This window comes from Penicillium griseofulvum (genome assembly GCF_001561935.1).
Source record: "Penicillium griseofulvum strain PG3 chromosome Unknown contig_95, whole genome shotgun sequence".
Classification (NCBI taxonomy): Eukaryota; Fungi; Ascomycota; class Eurotiomycetes; order Eurotiales; family Aspergillaceae; genus Penicillium; species Penicillium griseofulvum.
The window spans coordinates 2,049,944-2,067,068 of record NW_024467454.1 but is presented as its reverse complement, the minus strand read 5'-3'; the positions used below and the strand labels follow the sequence as shown (position 1 = coordinate 2,067,068).

At 47.9% G+C, this 17,125-nt stretch overlaps 5 protein-coding genes across 5 annotated transcripts; 2 read left to right on the top strand and 3 right to left on the bottom strand.

The window, feature by feature from the left end:
* Positions 1–741: 741 nt before the first annotated feature.
* On the top strand, positions 742–1,795 carry PGRI_062350 (Glucose/ribitol dehydrogenase; the record flags this gene model as incomplete). The annotated part of the gene is made up of 3 exons (XM_040793949.1): positions 742–772; positions 826–1,281; positions 1,410–1,795. 3 exons carry the CDS (start codon positions 742–744, stop codon positions 1,793–1,795), a joined length of 873 nt encoding a protein of 290 aa, XP_040648804.1.
* Positions 1,796–2,676: 881 nt separating this feature from the next.
* On the bottom strand, positions 2,677–3,657 carry PGRI_062340 (SDR family oxidoreductase; the record flags this gene model as incomplete). Its single annotated transcript, XM_040793948.1, has 3 exons — positions 2,677–2,899; positions 2,951–3,552; positions 3,607–3,657. 3 exons carry the CDS (start codon positions 3,655–3,657, stop codon positions 2,677–2,679), a joined length of 876 nt encoding a protein of 291 aa, XP_040648803.1.
* A 217-nt stretch (positions 3,658–3,874) lies between these two features.
* On the top strand, positions 3,875–6,055 carry PGRI_062330 (Major facilitator superfamily domain, general substrate transporter; the record flags this gene model as incomplete). The annotated part of the gene is made up of 10 exons (XM_040793947.1): positions 3,875–3,994; positions 4,047–4,160; positions 4,209–4,246; positions 4,300–4,354; positions 4,403–4,501; positions 4,554–4,774; positions 4,820–5,505; positions 5,567–5,786; positions 5,854–5,944; positions 6,002–6,055. The coding sequence occupies 10 exons, from the start codon at positions 3,875–3,877 to the stop codon at positions 6,053–6,055; spliced, it is 1,698 nt and encodes a 565-aa protein (XP_040648802.1).
* A 754-nt stretch (positions 6,056–6,809) lies between these two features.
* PGRI_062320 (regulator of nonsense transcripts 2) lies at positions 6,810–10,539 on the bottom strand (the record flags this gene model as incomplete). The annotated part of the gene is made up of 3 exons (XM_040793946.1): positions 6,810–7,115; positions 7,170–10,357; positions 10,425–10,539. The coding sequence occupies 3 exons, from the start codon at positions 10,537–10,539 to the stop codon at positions 6,810–6,812; spliced, it is 3,609 nt and encodes a 1,202-aa protein (XP_040648801.1).
* Positions 10,540–12,425: 1,886 nt separating this feature from the next.
* fhdA (putative transcription factor Tos4) lies at positions 12,426–14,045 on the bottom strand (the record flags this gene model as incomplete). Its single annotated transcript, XM_040793945.1, has 2 exons — positions 12,426–12,452; positions 12,522–14,045. The coding sequence occupies 2 exons, from the start codon at positions 14,043–14,045 to the stop codon at positions 12,426–12,428; spliced, it is 1,551 nt and encodes a 516-aa protein (XP_040648800.1).
* Between the last annotated feature and the right edge of the window lie 3,080 nt (positions 14,046–17,125).

The window sequence follows — 17,125 nt, the reverse complement described above, 5'->3', positions numbered from 1 at the left end:
TCTTCGTCCTGATCTACTTCAAGATCAGGCCATTTGGTTAGGAGACGTATCAATTATCTATGCTATTCAATCTACTATACCCGAGGAATGCTGGCAGAGGCCGTTGTCAATGAACGATCAATATTTTCGTATTTTCGTCTATACGGAGTAACTGTGATGATCTACACTCGCGATTATTAGGGTTTATACTCCATCGGGTGCATGTCTCATGGCAATGGGGCATATTCCAGGAAAGGATTTGACAGACTCTTCACAAAATCAAGTTTCTCCCCCCTACTACCCCTGTCTAATACAGTCCAAAATTTTCTACAGGGATGTTGCGGGCAACGCTAATGGGACGGCACATATTGCCCCCACGGCAAAGGATTCATATGTGGAGTCTTAAAAGGTTTTGAGTTCTCAGCTGAATCAAAATACGCATTAGACTTATTCCTTTGAAAGCTGTCAAACAACTATTAAAGTCAATAATATCTATACAACGGTTCAAAGTTGAAGAATACGAGTAGTGGGGTTGTCAAAAACAGACTGTTATAGTATGTTATACGGAGTACTGGTAGACCTGCCTCGGTTTCAGGAGTCCACAGATCGTCCGAATTGACCTATTAGGGATTTTAGTGGAACAACAAGATAACTCATACTCCGTAGCCTGGATTCATTTCTACAATTCCGCTTACAAACGATATAAGAGATCTTCTAAGCCTAATCTACACCCAACCCAGACAGTATCAAAATCTCCGAAAAATGACCAAAGTGGCATTAATCACAGGCGGAGGTATGAGCCCCATAAAACGCGTGTATAAAAGGCTAAAACTAACCAATTCATAGCCAGTGGAATGGGACTGGCTGTAGCCAACGCCCTATCCTTACGAGAAGACTGGGAAATCCACATCCTCGACATAAACTCAGAGCGCGGAGTCCACACAGCAAACCATCTACCACGGACAACATTCCATTACGCCAATGTGACCAAATATAGTGATCTTGCAGCTGCGTTTCAGAGCATGTTCCAGCAACATAGCAGACTGGACTTTGTATTCGCAAATGCAGGTGTCATCGAGCGCACCAATTTCTACTCAGAGCACAGCAGGGATGTATGTCCGCCGGAGCCGGACCTACTCTCCATCGACGCTGATTTGAAGGGCGTTATTTTCACATCGTATCTGGCCCAGCATTATTTCCATCACTCGCCTGATAACGGCCGAGGCTCGAGCTTGGTTATGACTGCTAGCTGCGGAGGGTTGTATCCGTCGTTCTATTCGCCGCTGTACTCTGCGGCTAAATGTGAGTCCCTATCCTTGTACAATATCTCTTCCCCGCGTACTATTGTACCATCATATGATATCGATATGATATATCGATCACAGCCTGCACTGTTTCATTTCGCTTAAACGAAGACTAACACAACCCAGTCGGAGTAGTAGGATTCATGCGATCTATATCGCAACATTTCCACGCAAGCGGGATTCGCGTCAACGCCATCTGTCCTGGGATCGTGCGCACCAATCTTGTCGATTCGACGGGTTGGGACAGTTTCCCGCCTGGTCGGTTCATCGATGTGGAAACGATTGCCAGACTTGTTCTCCAGCTTGTGGATGGCGGCGAACCTGCGGGTCGGGGCTTGACTGATACACCCGGTAAACATTTAGCGCAGGAGGAACTGTACGGAGTTGCGGTGGAGATTTCGGATAGTGGGGTCTATTTTAGGGATCATCATGCATTTTGTGATGAGGGCATGCGTGAGGTTATGGAGGCGACGGTAGTCGAGAATCAGGTGGGTGCTGTTCTTAATGGATAGATGTGATTGGTCCTGTTTGGAAATATAATATGTATACTCCATAGATCGTCGCTACTTGAGGCGCAAGTAGTTAGCTCTATTGTCGAGGCTTTTGGTCTCTAATAGTTAATGATCCTCCTTACAACGGGATCTAGAGTTTCTTGGGCTTATTTGCTTCTTTTCTTGAGCTTGGCATGAACCTTTTAAAGGTGTGGGATCGTTTAGATCTACATGATGATAATATAAGGACAAATTTCGGTCAAATTCCAGCCGGCAGTGGGTTCAAGAGTTTCCCCATGTAGGCAGTGGAAGAGACAGAAACCCTAATTAGAGTAAACTCATGTGAATATACTCCACTTGTTAGTAGGCGTTTAACCGAGCCCACAGGGCTGTGGATTCTTTGCTCTGGCTCGGAGATACCCATAGATCATGTGCAACGGCTTGAAATTGACATATCGACTCTTGGCTCCTTGAATATGACACTGGCCGCGACAAACGCCACTGGAGTGACTCGCATATCACCGTTGCAGGGCTAAAGCACGAGCGTTAAAACGGGAAATACACGGGCCAATATATGTTGTAGTGGATTTCAATTAGACTCGGGGAACAAGCGGCAATGCAATAAACAAGAAACAACCCTTGTAAAACAGGCCATATGACAGACGATAGATCATATTTTATGCCGTTAGAGACCCACACGGAAGAGAAGAAGCCGCGAATAATTATGAAAATAGAAATAAAATCATTATTGGCTTGAGATTATTTAACAGGGGTATGAACTAGAGGGTGAAGATCGTCGCCAGACCGTGCCGCCAGTGGAGACCCATCTGTACTTTTTTATGACGCTAACCAGTTAGGGCAGTAGAAGTCTCAGATGGGAGTTTTTAACTCCCCTGGTATTCTCACGGAATGGCATCCGACAGCCCAGAGTCTTCGCCATGCATGGCCCGGAACAGTGGTTCCCAGACCGTGACAGCCCGCTTCGTGATATAGCCATTTCCAGGTTTGGGCATTTGGTAGTAGATCAGCTTTTCAGCTGAGCACTCTAATAGCTCACCCGCCATGCCTGTCGAGTCTTCCAAAAAGACCTCATAGCCTTTAAGAATTATGTCCACAGGGGTAATACTAAATTCAAGTTAGTATCACGCAATACTGTTCAAAGAACCAAAAACCCACCATTCAGGAGTAACAGCAGCAATCATCTCAGGTGGCACAATAGGCGTGTTCACAATTCCCGGCATAACACAATTGATCAAAATATTCTCCTTCTGCTTCAGCAATGGAGCAACACCTCGTATAAAGTGATTCACTGCAGCCTTGGTGCCACAGTATACCGGATACGACATGTGTGGGAACATCCCACCAATACTCCCCGTAACGATGATGCGACCACCAGGCTGCGGGTTATGGCGCATGAAATGGATTGCTAGTTGGGTACCGTATACAACGCCCTTGTAGTTGATGTCAACGACGGACAGATCCGGTGTCGGTGGGATGTCGTCGACGCTGTTGTTCTTCGAGTCGTAGATGTAGATGGAAGACATATCGACGATCCCGGCATTGGCGCATAATGCATCAATGCGGCCCCAGAGGTGATGCACTTTACTAAATACACTGGCGTACTCGTCGTAGTTGGAGATGTCGGCGGCGAAGAACTGCGCTCTGTCCTGTGGGAGGTCTTGAAGGAGAGCTTTACCGGCCTCGTGGCGTCGACCCACGCATGCGACCTTCCATCCTTTTGCGCAGAGGTTCTTGGCGAGGTCAATACCAATGCCGGACTGTATTGGATTTCTGGTTAGTGATAGTAGATGTGTAGTTGATTTTGTACTGACAGTAGCTCCTACGACGATAGCAACGCGATTTTCAATGTATGAGCCCATCATAGATGTGTGATAGTGTTAGTTAATGGAGAAAGAACCACTTTAAGAGAAAAAAAAGTCTCAAATCTCGGGGTTTGTTATATTGTAGTGTTAGCGCGAGACGATCCTGAGCCCCTCTCTTCATATGATTACTATAGTAGTTAGTTGTCCGGAATTTTATTAAAACTTGTTTTCTCTTTCCATTTCCCCTTTCTCATTCATTGCATAGTTTAATTGCAGCATGGCTGTGGACGCAGAAAAGAATCTGGCGCAGGCCGATTCTCCAGAAATACCAAGCTCGCCTTCAACTGATGAATCAAATGAACCGGTTGTCACTTTAAAGACATGGATTGTCTCTTCGGTATGTATATGATACATCAATTATGTTGTACATGCTAATCATAATCATATAGATTCTTTCTTGTGGTTATGGCCTTTCTTTCTGGCCTGTCCCTGTCGTGTCGGCAATTGGCTCCATGATCTCCGCTGATATGGGCGATCCAACTGGATATATCTGGTTTGTTCCAGTGCGTATTGTCCAAAAGATTCAATGAAAAGAACTAATCCAATTTTAGGCCTGGACTATCTCAATCACCTGTGCTTTCTTGATCTTGTATGCATCTGAAACACCCATCCCCACAATCCAAAGCTGATCAAATTTCCCAGTGGCCCAAACACCGATTTGTTAGGTCGACGTTGGTTCCTGGTTTTGGGTAATCTGGTAAAGTCAATCTCAACAGCCCGATAGACAGCTTTAACATGTCTCTAGGTATGCTTCATCGGTCATATTGTGGTGGCATCAGCCAAAAGCACCAACCAAGTCATTGCCGGACTCGTTATATCCGGCTTTGGCGGTGCAAACTGTCAGGTATGAGCCTCGATACACCCATCTCTTTTCATAACTAAAATATTCTTCATAGATGGCTGCATTCGCCCTACCAGAACTCCTCCCCAATAAATGGCGACACATCGGAGTCGTCATCGCCGATTTCACAGTCTACATAGCCGTCATCGTCGCACCGGTAACAGCCCGCTACGGCTACGAGCTCGGAACCTGGGCCTGGAACTTCTGGGGCGTCGCAATCTTCCAAGGTCTATCATTCTTCGGCCTATTATTCCTCTACCACCCACCCAAGCACCCGTAAGTTCACAACCTCAAATCCAAAACCAAGCTAAGACAACCCAGCCTCGGAATCCCATACAAAGAGGCTTTCAAATCCATTGATTACCTCGGCGCCTTCCTCTTCATCGGCGGCGCAGTCCCCTTCCTAATGGGTATTGTCTGGGCAGGCGTGTACGGTTCAAACGACGCCCACGTCGTCGCTCCACTAGTCGTCGGTGCAGTCGTACTAGTCTGCTTTGCACTTTGGGAATCCTTCGGCAAATTGAAATACCCCCTGACACCAAGCTATGTCTTCACCAGTTCATGGGGCCGCGACTTCACAGCGCCTGTCATTGCGCTCGGCGTCGTCAATATGTTCTATTACTCGTCCAGCATTCTGTGGCCGCAGATGATCACGGTATTCTATACCAACGGCGGTGCGGACTGGAAGTATTCTGTCATTCTGTCGTTGCCGCAGGGCTTTGCTATTTTCTTCGGTGCTATGCTGCTCACTTGCTTTGGTAGTAAGCTACGACATTGGCATTGGCAACTTACTGGGTCGGTGTTTGTTATGGTTGTTTTTGGCTCGTTGCTTGGGATTGTTACGCCGACTAATAAGGGGACTATGATTGCTTTTGTCTTTCTTTCTCAGGCTGGGTTTGGCTGGGCTCTTTATTTGAGTATTGCTATTACGCAGATGGGTGTTGAGCATAAGAATCTCGGTGTTAGTGGTGGTATCTCTGGGTGCATTCGATTTGCTGCTGGTGCTGGTATGTTTTTGTTGGGTGTTACTACTCATACTTTGTCGGTTTTCATGCTAATTCTCACTAGTTGCGACTTCGATCTACCAGACTGTCTTCAGTAACACATTGGCCAAATATACTGCTATATACGTCCCTTCTGCCGCCGTCTCTGCGGGACTCCCCGAGTCCAAAGTCACGGATTTAATGGCTGTGGTATCTAAAGGCGCTGCTGCAATGAAATCATATAGCCCTACCGTGGTGGCAGCAGCGGAGGCGGCTCTCGCTCAAGCCTACTGCAAAGCGATCTTGTAAGCACACCTCTTGCCCGCACTCTCCGCAGGAAACAGGGAAGAAGCAGATTCTAATAACTTCTAGTGTGGTGGCTATGGTATCTATGGCCTTCGGCATCTTGGGTATTGCCGCTTGTCTTTGCTGCAAGGATGTCGATTCAAAGATGACCAACAAGGTACGTGATATTCTTTTCGATATAGCACCTTGAATGCGACTAATGGGTTTTTTTTAGATCGAGGTATACCTTGAGAATACGGATCTCGCGGACAGGAACAAGTACCATTAGATCCAACCGTTTGAGTGGTTAGTTTCATGCACTAACATAGTGGTGAAATCATTGCCCTTAGCAAAACAAGTCAGACGAGAGTAGCTCTTGAGAAAGATATTTAGCCTATACTAAGAGATAAAATGGCAATTAATCCTTCACATCTCATTTTGGTGCAAAAAATCCAGTTACATTGATTACTGCCGCTAGACAATAGAGATCAACTAAAAGATACATCCATAGCATAACATTCGTGATGGTATCTTCATCCATTCTGATTGATTCTCTAATTCTCCAAGCCATTGAACCTCATCACCCTGAATCGAATAGTGTACGGTTTTCACAAGAGGGTAGAAAAGTGGTGATGTCTTTCACCCTGGCAGTTGATGATTGGCGACCATATCGGGATTCCGGATTCTGTATGCGGGGATGGCGAGCACTCCACCATCTCAGGAACTCGCCAGTCATGGGAAAGTGATAAAGGGATCCTGGACAGCAACAGGAGTGCATCCATTTCGATGGCATTCGCGACAGGGTAGACTCCATTAGCGAGAACGGATTCCTAGTCATACTCATACAGCATTGCATACACGCATGCGCGACGTATGCCATGAATAAGCCCATTGGGTTGAACCAAGAGTTTTTTCACACTAGGCAGTGCAGAGACGGATTGTTCCATGGTGGGATGGCAATCTTCCACAAGGGAAAGGCGCTGGCTGCTGTTTCAAGTGAAGATATGGAATATGGACCTCGGTCCAGATAGTAGCAGCATTCATTACCAATTGACGTCGCTAAGCTGGAGCTTGCGGGAACGGAAGGCGGATCGGTTTGCGCCAGCTTTGTCCGTTCGCTGGCTGGTGGGGGTGCGCTTTTCCTGGGTTGCTGCTGGGGAATATCTCAGTTGGAAGTTCTTCCGGTTAACCAGGAGATATTGCTCACACTCGGTGGGTTCGGGTTCGGTCGACGCCTCATAGTTCAGGACCAGATTCTTGATACGCTGCTGTTCTTCCCGGTCGGCTTGTTGCTGGCTCCGCATGGCAATAGCAAAGGTCGAGTCCGACGGGAGATCGATGGTGCGTGTCTAGATATGTTTAGTAATTTGCTAAATATTGCGGATGTGGATAAAAAGTACTACCTGTTGTTTATTTCCCTTCTTTGTCATCAGAGAGAATGCCATTGTCTTGGGCGCAACTGGTTCTGCCGGGACTGGCTCAGGGCTGGAATCGCTGGGCAAGTTTTCACGGGGGCGTTTCATGGGAAGAGGGATGTCAAAGACGGTCTTGCGTTCGAACCGTCGTGAGTCCATACTCTCGGCCATCATCTTCTCGAATTCTCGATCAAATTCAGCCTCGGTTACTGGGTCTCGCTCCTCTTCCTGTCTGGTAACAATGATTTGTTCGTCTTCGGACTCGCTATCGCTATCGTCATTTACCTCCTGGTTGGGTCCGGACGCCTTCGACGGGTTAAACGGGTTAATGGGTCGTACTAAATGGAGACGAGATGGGGGACCTACTTCGGCCTCATCGCTGGATTCCTGGTCATCGTCTATTTCGGGGATAGCATCCTCCTCAAGATCCTCATCAGAAGAGCTACTCTCCGCATCTTCTTCATCGGCTTCGACGGGTCTCTCGGAATCTTGGACGTTGTAGTTCAGAGCAACGGCTTCGCTGAAAATCCGGGTCGCTTCTTCGCTCTCGGTAGCAAGCTTCCACTGGGGGCGGATAGAGTGGTACGTATCCTGGACAAGGAAGTCGACATCCATGGGCAACGGATCCTTGGTAAATAAGTAGTACTGGAAGAAAGCAAGGAAGAAATCCAGCTTCTTCTTGGCCGAGCCACGGTCGAAGCAATGGCCACAGGTATCAAGAAGAGTACATGCCAAACGCAAGCGGAAGTAGTCGTCCGGCAAGTCCAGCATACTGATCTTTCCAGGGGCCGGGGTACCACCCTCGTGGCCGAATGTGATGATTCGGTACAGCGTATCGAATATCACGGGAGAATCGATCATCTTGTAGTTGTAGAGCTCACCTAGGTATTTAATTTCCGCAATGCGCTTTTGGTTAAACTTGAAATCGTTCTGCTCGAGGCCAAGCGTAACCTGCTCCAGGACATTGTCGACGATGCCAATCACGAAATCCTGGTGGTACCGGTACAAAGCACTGACAAGAATCGCTAAAAGGTGAATGCTGCCGTATTTCACTTTAACCGGTTTGCTAAACACACGTTCCAGAATTTCAACGACCTCTGGCTCCTCCCAGTGAAGTTTGCGGATGGATTTCAAAATCTTGGTGTAATTCCGCTTGTTCATATCCAGGTAGATTAGCCGGCGGATGTACAGTTCCATGGGTGTACGTTCCTTCTGCTGGATCGCTGGACGTGGTGGCGGGTCAACATAGTAGATGGCATTTTCGATAACCATCCGCTCCTGCTGTGCTAGATGTTGCACGGTCTTCTTGCGACTCAAGGTCTCGAGGAAAGAAGCCATCCGGGGTGATGAATCGGGGTTCCGCAGAAGGTAACGACCGCAGTTCTCCAGCAAATGACCGATAATTTCAATGTTCATGCGCGAAAATTCGTCAAGCGAAACCTTGAAACAATGGAAGATAATATGCTCCGGAACGACACCGAATTTGGTCAATTCAGCTAGGTAGCGAACATTGCTCATACGTACTTGACCGAGGAATTCCTTGGACTTGCGCCGCTGCAGGCTTCGGAACTCTTCATCAAGGTACGTGGTCAGTCCCTGTGGAATATCTGGCAGGTACTGTCCAAGCGTTGCTACCAAGCGAGAATACAGAGGTAGAAGATCAATGCGGCCCTTGGGGATATCCGATACAGCTTTGACTAGCCTGTTTCGTGATGCTTTAGAGTTGACCCAGCAGAAATCAAGAGCAAACTGGTCGACTTGATCTTTTGTTTGCAATTCGGGAAGCTTGGCAAGGAGAGAGTCCACCTGCGCACCCACAGTCTTGCTGGCAATGGCAGTGGACTGGTCATCTGCCTCCGCAGCAGCTTTCTCGTCCGAAGGCTCGGTGGAGTCAGCGGTTTCGCCATCTGGCTTCTTTTTACCAGACTCCTCGCCTTCGCCCTTCTTCTTTTTGCCGTCCTCGAGCAAGACCGCAGGCACCTTGCCCTTCAGATCGACCAGATTCTCGTAGAAGCGTCTTTCCTCCTCGTCTTCCCAAATCCCGGCACCTTCACCTTGGCCTCGTAGGTAATCCGTGGTCTTCACAAGGCCGATGCCACCACTAGCAGAAGCATCGGTAGGTTCCTTCTCGGCTAAATCGGGCATTTCGGTTCCCAAGGCCTCGCACAGCACCTGAGTATTGGCCACGAGCTTCTCCAGGACCTTGGACTGCTTCTCGAAATTGGCCTGGCGGTCCTCGAAGATCTCGCCACTCTTGACGTACGCCTCAGCATTACGGCGGTTTTGCTGTGCCAGCGCTCTCTGGTCTCGAACCACGTGAGCCTTGACATCTTCAAGATAGCGGTTCAAGATGTTTCTAAACCGCTGCTGGACTTTCTCTGGAATCAGGGGTAAATCGGTCTCCGGGTGGGCAGCCCCATTGGTCTCCGTATTCTGCGCATCGGCGCCAGAAATCGTAGCGCCATCCGCCTCAACAGTTTTCCTGCCTTCTTCAGCAAGCTTCGAGCCGATGATATCCCAGCTGAAACTCTTCACAAACAAGACTGCAAGAGGCAGGTTCGTGTGATCACGGTCGTGGCCGAGCAATTCCTTCAGAACCTCCAATGGGAACGGATCAGCCTGTTTGTCCTGATCCTTCGCGGCGGGGGTCTTGGCTTTCAGCGGGGCATCGGACGGCTTCCCAATTCCAACTGCTCCCTCCTTGCCCTTCGCACCCAGTTCCTCGGGTCGTTCGACGTCATCGAGAGTCTTCAGCACATTGACCAGCCAAAGCTCCGTAACAACGCGAAGAAGAACACGGTGCCGAGACAGACGGTCCTTCTCTTCGCGTTCGCGGATCTCCTGGCTGAGCGCCTTGAGCTGCGCTTTATCGGGTGTGCTCAGTCCGCGGCCGAGCAGCCAACCAATCTGCCGTGTAAATTCCCAGGGTCCGAAGCGCTGGTGCAGCGCACTCACAACCTCTACTCCAGCGGCAATTTCTCCGGGGGATTTGAGCTTGCAGAGGCCTTCGTAGCAGGCGGAAATGATCTCGGAAAGGTACTTGTGGAGCGAGAGGGTGCGAATATCGGCGAGGAAAGTGGAAAGGGCGGAGGCACTAATGCCAGTTCGTAGACGTTTGATAAATGCGGTATTCTTTTTGAGCGCCGAGTCAAGGGACTTGCTAGTGGAGAATACATCTGGCAAGTCATTAGAATCACGAAGGTGGGCTGTTTCGTCATAAATGGGAGTCAGATGAGATCTTACCAGATTCGCCTGCCCAGGCTCGCTCGTTCAGGTCACGAAGCTCCCCTAAAAATACACTATCAGTAAAGATCTCCAAGGTGAGGTTGTGATAGATACTTTTACGTTGGCGATCCATGGCTGTGTGTCACACAGGCTCAATCGTGGGGTCCTTTCTGAATGTCCGAGAGGAAAGCGCATAAGTGACGTGAATGCCACATTGGGGGAAAAGAAAAGATAAGAGAAACAAAGCACAAAGCTTTGATGTGAGAAGCTAGGAGGATAAGGTCCAAGTCCAAGGCGGAGCGGAGGTGAAGGCGGACTTTTTGCTTATCCATTTATCCACCCGACTTGTGCGATAACTTCACTTCACTTACCTTCACACTTTCTCGTTATGTTCTTTAAATTACAATTTCACCTTTTATGATGCTCAATTTAAAAGTGCTTGATTCATTGTTCAATATCAACAACTCGACTCCCCGCTTCCCAAGGTCCCACCATGTGTTCTAACCCTGCACCAAAGGACGATCATCGCAGCACTAAATGCTGTTTCCAACCCATTCTAATCCCCACTATGTATGCGCCTCTGTGAACCCCATCTCCTTTCTCTTTTCCGATCCGTATCGTTCCTGTAGCTGGTGCTTGCGGTCCTCGTTACTCCAGCTATGTTGGCGATCAAAACTCGGCTTCCACAACTTCTTTGAAGATGTGCCCTCTCGGCTGGGACCCGATGACCCGGTGGTATCAGTTGAAGTATTGGATTTCTGGGAAAAGGGGAGAATGACAGTGTGTTCTTTGCCGGTATTCGGGAGTTGGCCGTGATTATCTTGGTTGTTAGATGCCATGTTGAGTGATGTGAGTAGACAGAGGTAGGTCAAGATTGGGACGTAAAATCAATGATGCTTTCCAGCTACTAGTTTGGAGCTAGCTTATGATGGTATGGGAAAATATATTAGAAGTCAATGCTGTGCTCTCAGCTCATCTGCTTGTCCCTTTATACCTCTTCGGTGCGGGGTATTCAAAATCTAGATGTGCGATGTGGCAATGAGATTAACCCTAGTGGGTTCTGCAGAGATAATACATATGAAGAGAACCTCTCACAAGGCGTAAGCAAGTATTCTATCTGCATTCGGGAAGAGGTGTGGATATGACGTGCAGGTGGCGAAGGGGAGTGGACCAATTGATATGTTACAGGTACAAAGGAGCATCATCGATATTTTCTGACCCAATGACTGTAAACATAGGTATCATTGTAGATATTGTCAAGCGTTTCGTATATGGATGTGATATCAAGACAGCAATGGCATAAACCCTGCAGCAAGCATCCGCTGTATCACCTTGGATTCAGGCGGGTCGAATGATTTGTACCAAACGACTTCACTATGCTACTATATACGTGACTGATTGCAATGCAGCATCCTCAATAGGATTTCGTTTTGCTAGCCGATAAGACATAACCATCCAGGAACTACGCCATTGAGTCCCATGCAGTATCAAGGTAACAAATTTTTCGAACTGATATATTGAAATTGACAAGCTAACATACAAGTCGTGAGTGCGTTCAACCATTGGAAAGCAGACTGACAAAAATAGCAAAACCAACGAGGCAAAAGCAGATGTAGGGTACATATAGCCCGCGAAAGACGCAAGAGACACCTGGAACTCACGAGAGCCGCCGGTATCAGAGTAACTGATCTTTAGGGCAAACAAAATGGCCGTGGCCAAAGAAAATATGACGCATTGGAAACCCACTTCGGGGTATCCAAGGCCACACCAAAACGAGATACACGCGCTTTTTGGAGACCAAAAATCATACACGTCAATACTGAAAAGAGGAAATAAGACCAAGCAGAAACAAAGCCAAAAAAAAGCAAGGATGTTGATACTAGATTAAAAACAGGGTATGCCTCACGCCACGCTATGCGGGTCTCCCTAGCAGCTAGGGAGACAAAGAATCACTGGAAATATGTACTGAGAAAGTCCATCCGACAGCAGAAAGACATAGGAACTTATTCGGTCAATGATTCATTTGGGCTTGCGCCAGAAGTATTGCTGGAAACAAGTTAGTGGAGGTTCAAGTACATCAATGGATGTATAGGGGAGTATGGAGGAGGTACTAACCTTGTGCTGCTTTCGACAGTTACGCAGGCCAGGCTTCCGAAGGTCATCCACCACAGCAGATCGGCGCATCGCATCGTCATCCTCATCAGGAACATAGTAATATTCACTCTCAAGTGGCTTGCCGGCGGCATCCTTGCCTTCACGAGCAACTCTGCCAATAAACTTGGTCGATTCGAGAATATTGCGGATATCAGATCTAGAGAGGCCGGTCGGGTACTCGTGGCCGGACTTCCAGTACGCGGGAGGGAGATTGTTCAAAATAGTGGAGAAGGGCGTGGAAGACAGTCGGGAGAAGGCGAGTTGGTTGGCAGCGTGGTTGCGGACTCTCTCGGACCGTTCATCGGTGTACTGGGGCTTGGCCTCGGGAGTCTCGAGCTCCCTGTCCTCGTGAACGGTGGCCGGCTGTCTAGGGGACCGAGTAGGCTGGAGAGGCTGGGCGGGCAGCAGGCTGCGAGGAGAGCGAGCAGTGTGAGCGGGGGAATCACCCGCCCGGAAAGAAGCCATACGAGGAAGAAGGTTCTCTCCGAATGGCCCAAAGGAATGGATGATAGGATCATTCTCTTCGTCATTGTCGGAGAACTCTTCAGATTTGCTCAGGTCACTCAACTCGCTCGCCCGCGAGGTATGAAGCATAGCAGTAGCACGACGGGCACTCTGGGAAACCACCCCAGTGACGGTGTTGTGACGCTTCAATGGAGATGGCTCATCCTCAAACACTACCACCGCAGCACGTGAACGAGAAGGTGTGAAAATTGGCGAGGATGGGGGGATGGCATGCTGAGCAACAGGCGAAGGGGAGACGGGCGATGCCAGGCGCTGACGATCCAGGAGCGGACTTTCCTGCAGCTCTCGTCGGGATTGGCGTCGCTGGGTTGGTGTTGCTTCGTCACTGGTCTGTTCCGAGTCTGTAGAGGGGCAGTCCCTTCGTTCGCTCCGAGGCCATTGGACCAGCACGCGAGCCTCATGCACATCTATCATGATATCTGCATCTTTGATGTCCGAGGTAAAGGTCTTGCCTTTCGCCAAGTCATATTTCCTCCCTTGGCAGTGAATCTTTATCCCATTCCATCCCATGCACACAATTTCAACCCTATCCCGATCGAACGGGTTCGGAGCTGGCTTGTATGTAGCCTTGACATGAACACGAGAGATCATCCGACTAGCAGCGAGCTGGTGATGACAAGAGACACTGGATCTGCCCATTAGAATGGGCTCCCCACTCTCCAACAGCATTATCGCGGGTACGGCAGACAAGGGCGCGCGTTCGAGGGCAGCAGAGAAGGATCGTGGCAGAGAGGGCCGGGAGGCGGTGACACCAGGAGGAGGAGGCGAAGAGGACATGATATGAGTCGACGAGGTCGGGACCGGGGTGGGATAGGTCGAGACATCTGGCTCGCGTGCTACACGCTTTTGGGGCCGAGGAAGGGAGGGCGACGAGCTCGGCTCAAAGGCAGGCAGTAAAGCTGCAGGACGTTTCATGCCCAAGACAGAGCCAACTCGGCTCTTCAACGGAGAGGACTCCATAGTAAAAAGATGGGACGAAGTCAAGCTCTCCTACTCACGAAAAAAAAAACCTGAGTCGAGGTCGAGGACCCGCGTCTCCGCGTGTTATAGGAACACAGAGGAGATGCTGGAGAGTTTTGAAGAAGAGAAAGACTTCAAGGCCTCCCCTAAAGAAAAGGGTGTGGTGGGATGAAAGAAATTGGTCAAGGAGTAAGGAGGAGAAGCATTGAAGAAAAAGGTCAAAAGGTGTGTGGTGGTGGAATGCCCTGGGGCGGAGGCGTCTTGTCCACCCTGCGCGGAAATGCACGCTTACAGTCCGAGACGCGTTCAATAGGCGCCAACCACACTCCACTTCAAGTTCGCGATTTCAATAGCTGCTTCTAGTTATTGTACAAATAGTGATTTGTAAATTAAGAGACAAAAACGTGAAAAGGCGCGAATTGGAGGTTTGTTTCTTCTTAATTCGACTCTATACACGGCGCGTCCGCGTCTCAAAACACGTGACCACACGCGAGACAGTAAACGGGTTTAAGGATGTGTCAGGAATGGTATTGACCTCAATTTGCTTCTTATTTAGCCGATAACCCCTTGGATGATTTTAAAAAAAAATGAGTGTAACATGTCTTCCATCTTAAATTCTTGGCCTATTTAAATCTCAAAAGCCAATGATGACATTTAATCACTAAACCCATACCTAGCTAGTGTACTCTACTCTAGTACGAAGTACTATAAGTAGTGCTCCGTACTAGGGTATACAATAAATTCCTAGAAAATGCAAACCCCTAACCCCCCACCTTACTGTCAAATTGATCACCGGTCACTTTGTCGCGTCTCCCAGCCATTTGCCTGACCTTGATACCTTTGGGCCCTTTTATGAATCAAAAGCTTTCTCTCTACTCCAAAAGCATATATGAGCAAAAATCCTGACTAATTTACATCCAAAAAAGGGAGATAACAAAATTCCCTAGTTTTTTCTAGGTCTTTTGTTGACAAGTGCTAGTGGGGCCTCGGGCTTGGTTTTCTGGTATGTTCAGCATAGCTAACCTCACCGGTCTTGTCAAAGGCTGGGAAGCTCCAAAAAATCTTCTTAAAGTAATCTCCCTCTGTATCTGATTCCATATTAGCTGCGGAGTTATGCCTGTACAAATCCCCTTGCCTAATATAGGTCTAACGCATGGTCCAACGGTTATATAAAACGGTAGTTACATTGTGAAAATTCAAATTATATTAAACCATAACGAGATGTAATGCAAATAAAACGTACTCCGTAATTGAGCACCATTTCCACTCCAATTCCATAGTGTATTTTAATTGGATCGAACTGTTGACCCCTTCCCTCCCCGGACTGTCGAAATGATCAATGATTGCCTCTGTATTCCTTTCTTGGACCTACCGTATATTCTTATCGGACATTTTATTTCAACTTACTTTTTGCCTTGCTAGTGACAACATAACCATTACTAAATTGCCTCAGCCCAGCTTTCAACATGCGGTCTCTTGGTCTCAGTGCCGTTTCACATCCGACTTCGCCTTTCCGGATCCTCCTTCTTCTTCAGTCCCCGAGACCAACTATGAATACTGGTATATGGTATTAAGTTGAGATGATACCCTTTCAACTCCAGACACTTAGCACATCGAGAAATAAAGATGACCGTCGTAAGCGATGTCATAGCCCAGCCATCACCGGGAATGACAACCACCAGCAAAATTCTTCCCGAGGTTCTCGGTGTTGACCGGCAATTAGTAAGAAGATTAACGTTTTGCTGCATAATTCTTTGCAGGCAAACAAGTTATCGCATCGAAAGCAATGACATCACCGAGGAAAGATAGCGTCTAGCGATAGCTCTCAGGCCGATCATGGATGACTTGCTAGATGGGTCTTCACTCGCAGTATTCAAATAAGAAGATTAGATCTCCGGACTGTTCTGGGGAATGTTGCCAAATGCATCGCCTATCGTCAAGTACACCATCTATGTGGCGTGAAGGTTTGTTCTGAGCTTTGCATGAAATCGTTCATGCATGTCGTTAGGTGAATAGATTTCCGAACCTAATCGTATGATCTAATCTTCTCGCATAATATCAAAATAGAATTTCTACTTTAGCGGTGTAAATGGTACTGTCGGTATATTCCTCAAGACCTATTGTCATAATCTATTAGGGCTTTGCTGCTATATATATTGGCACGTGATTGACACAAAGTTTATATAACCTGATAAGTTCCTTCCAAACAAGTTGCGATGTATACGATGAAGATTTATTTGTATTGCAATACAGAGTAGAGGCAGAAGCAACGACGCGGCCATGCATGGTATAGCTACATGGTGGGGTTGTGCATCGCGTTTCATTATGTACGCGACATGTCACATACAAGCGCTTGCCGCCACACTAAGTAGCCGATCCCCCCTGCATTAACTGCTGATGGGATAGGGAGCTAGCTGTAGCACCTGATCTATTATCATGGAGGAATGATGGAAGGAAGCTGCAGAATATCATTCGAAGGATGGAGAAGATGTATCGAGACAGGCAGTGCATATCTGGCGGACTAGATCACTCCTGGTTGGATACCAGGGCAAGTCAAGAGCGGCCAGCCGATGACCGACTGTTACAGAACCAGCTGTTTGCCATATTTTCCCTCTCAACCCGGACACTTGAGCATATCACATCAAAGCACAGGATGAAACAAGTCACCAAGAGTCCAAAGAAAAACATGGGTCCAGTCACCAGGACAATGAAAGGGAAGGGAACGAGGGATAGATTCAAACTCAAGAACTGATTGGGACTTGAAAATAAAGAAGGTAAATCTAGCCATCAAATAAAAAAAGATATCGCTCCCATCAATGTCTGACCAGGGGGTAAAATATGGTCATAAGAAATAAAAACAAAAATTATGCAACGAGGATTGGATTTCGAGCCCAGTCACACAGACAAAATAGAACTTAAGATACACAGAAAAGAATAATGATCCTTCGAATAAGAAGCCGTGAATATAGACAAATGCACACAGGGAATCGGAATGAAAGCGGTAACTCTGCTCGCCCTAGTGTAATTCGAGCATGGGAAGCTGTTCGAGTTTCGCTTGGCAGTGTAAGGGCTGCCGGCGG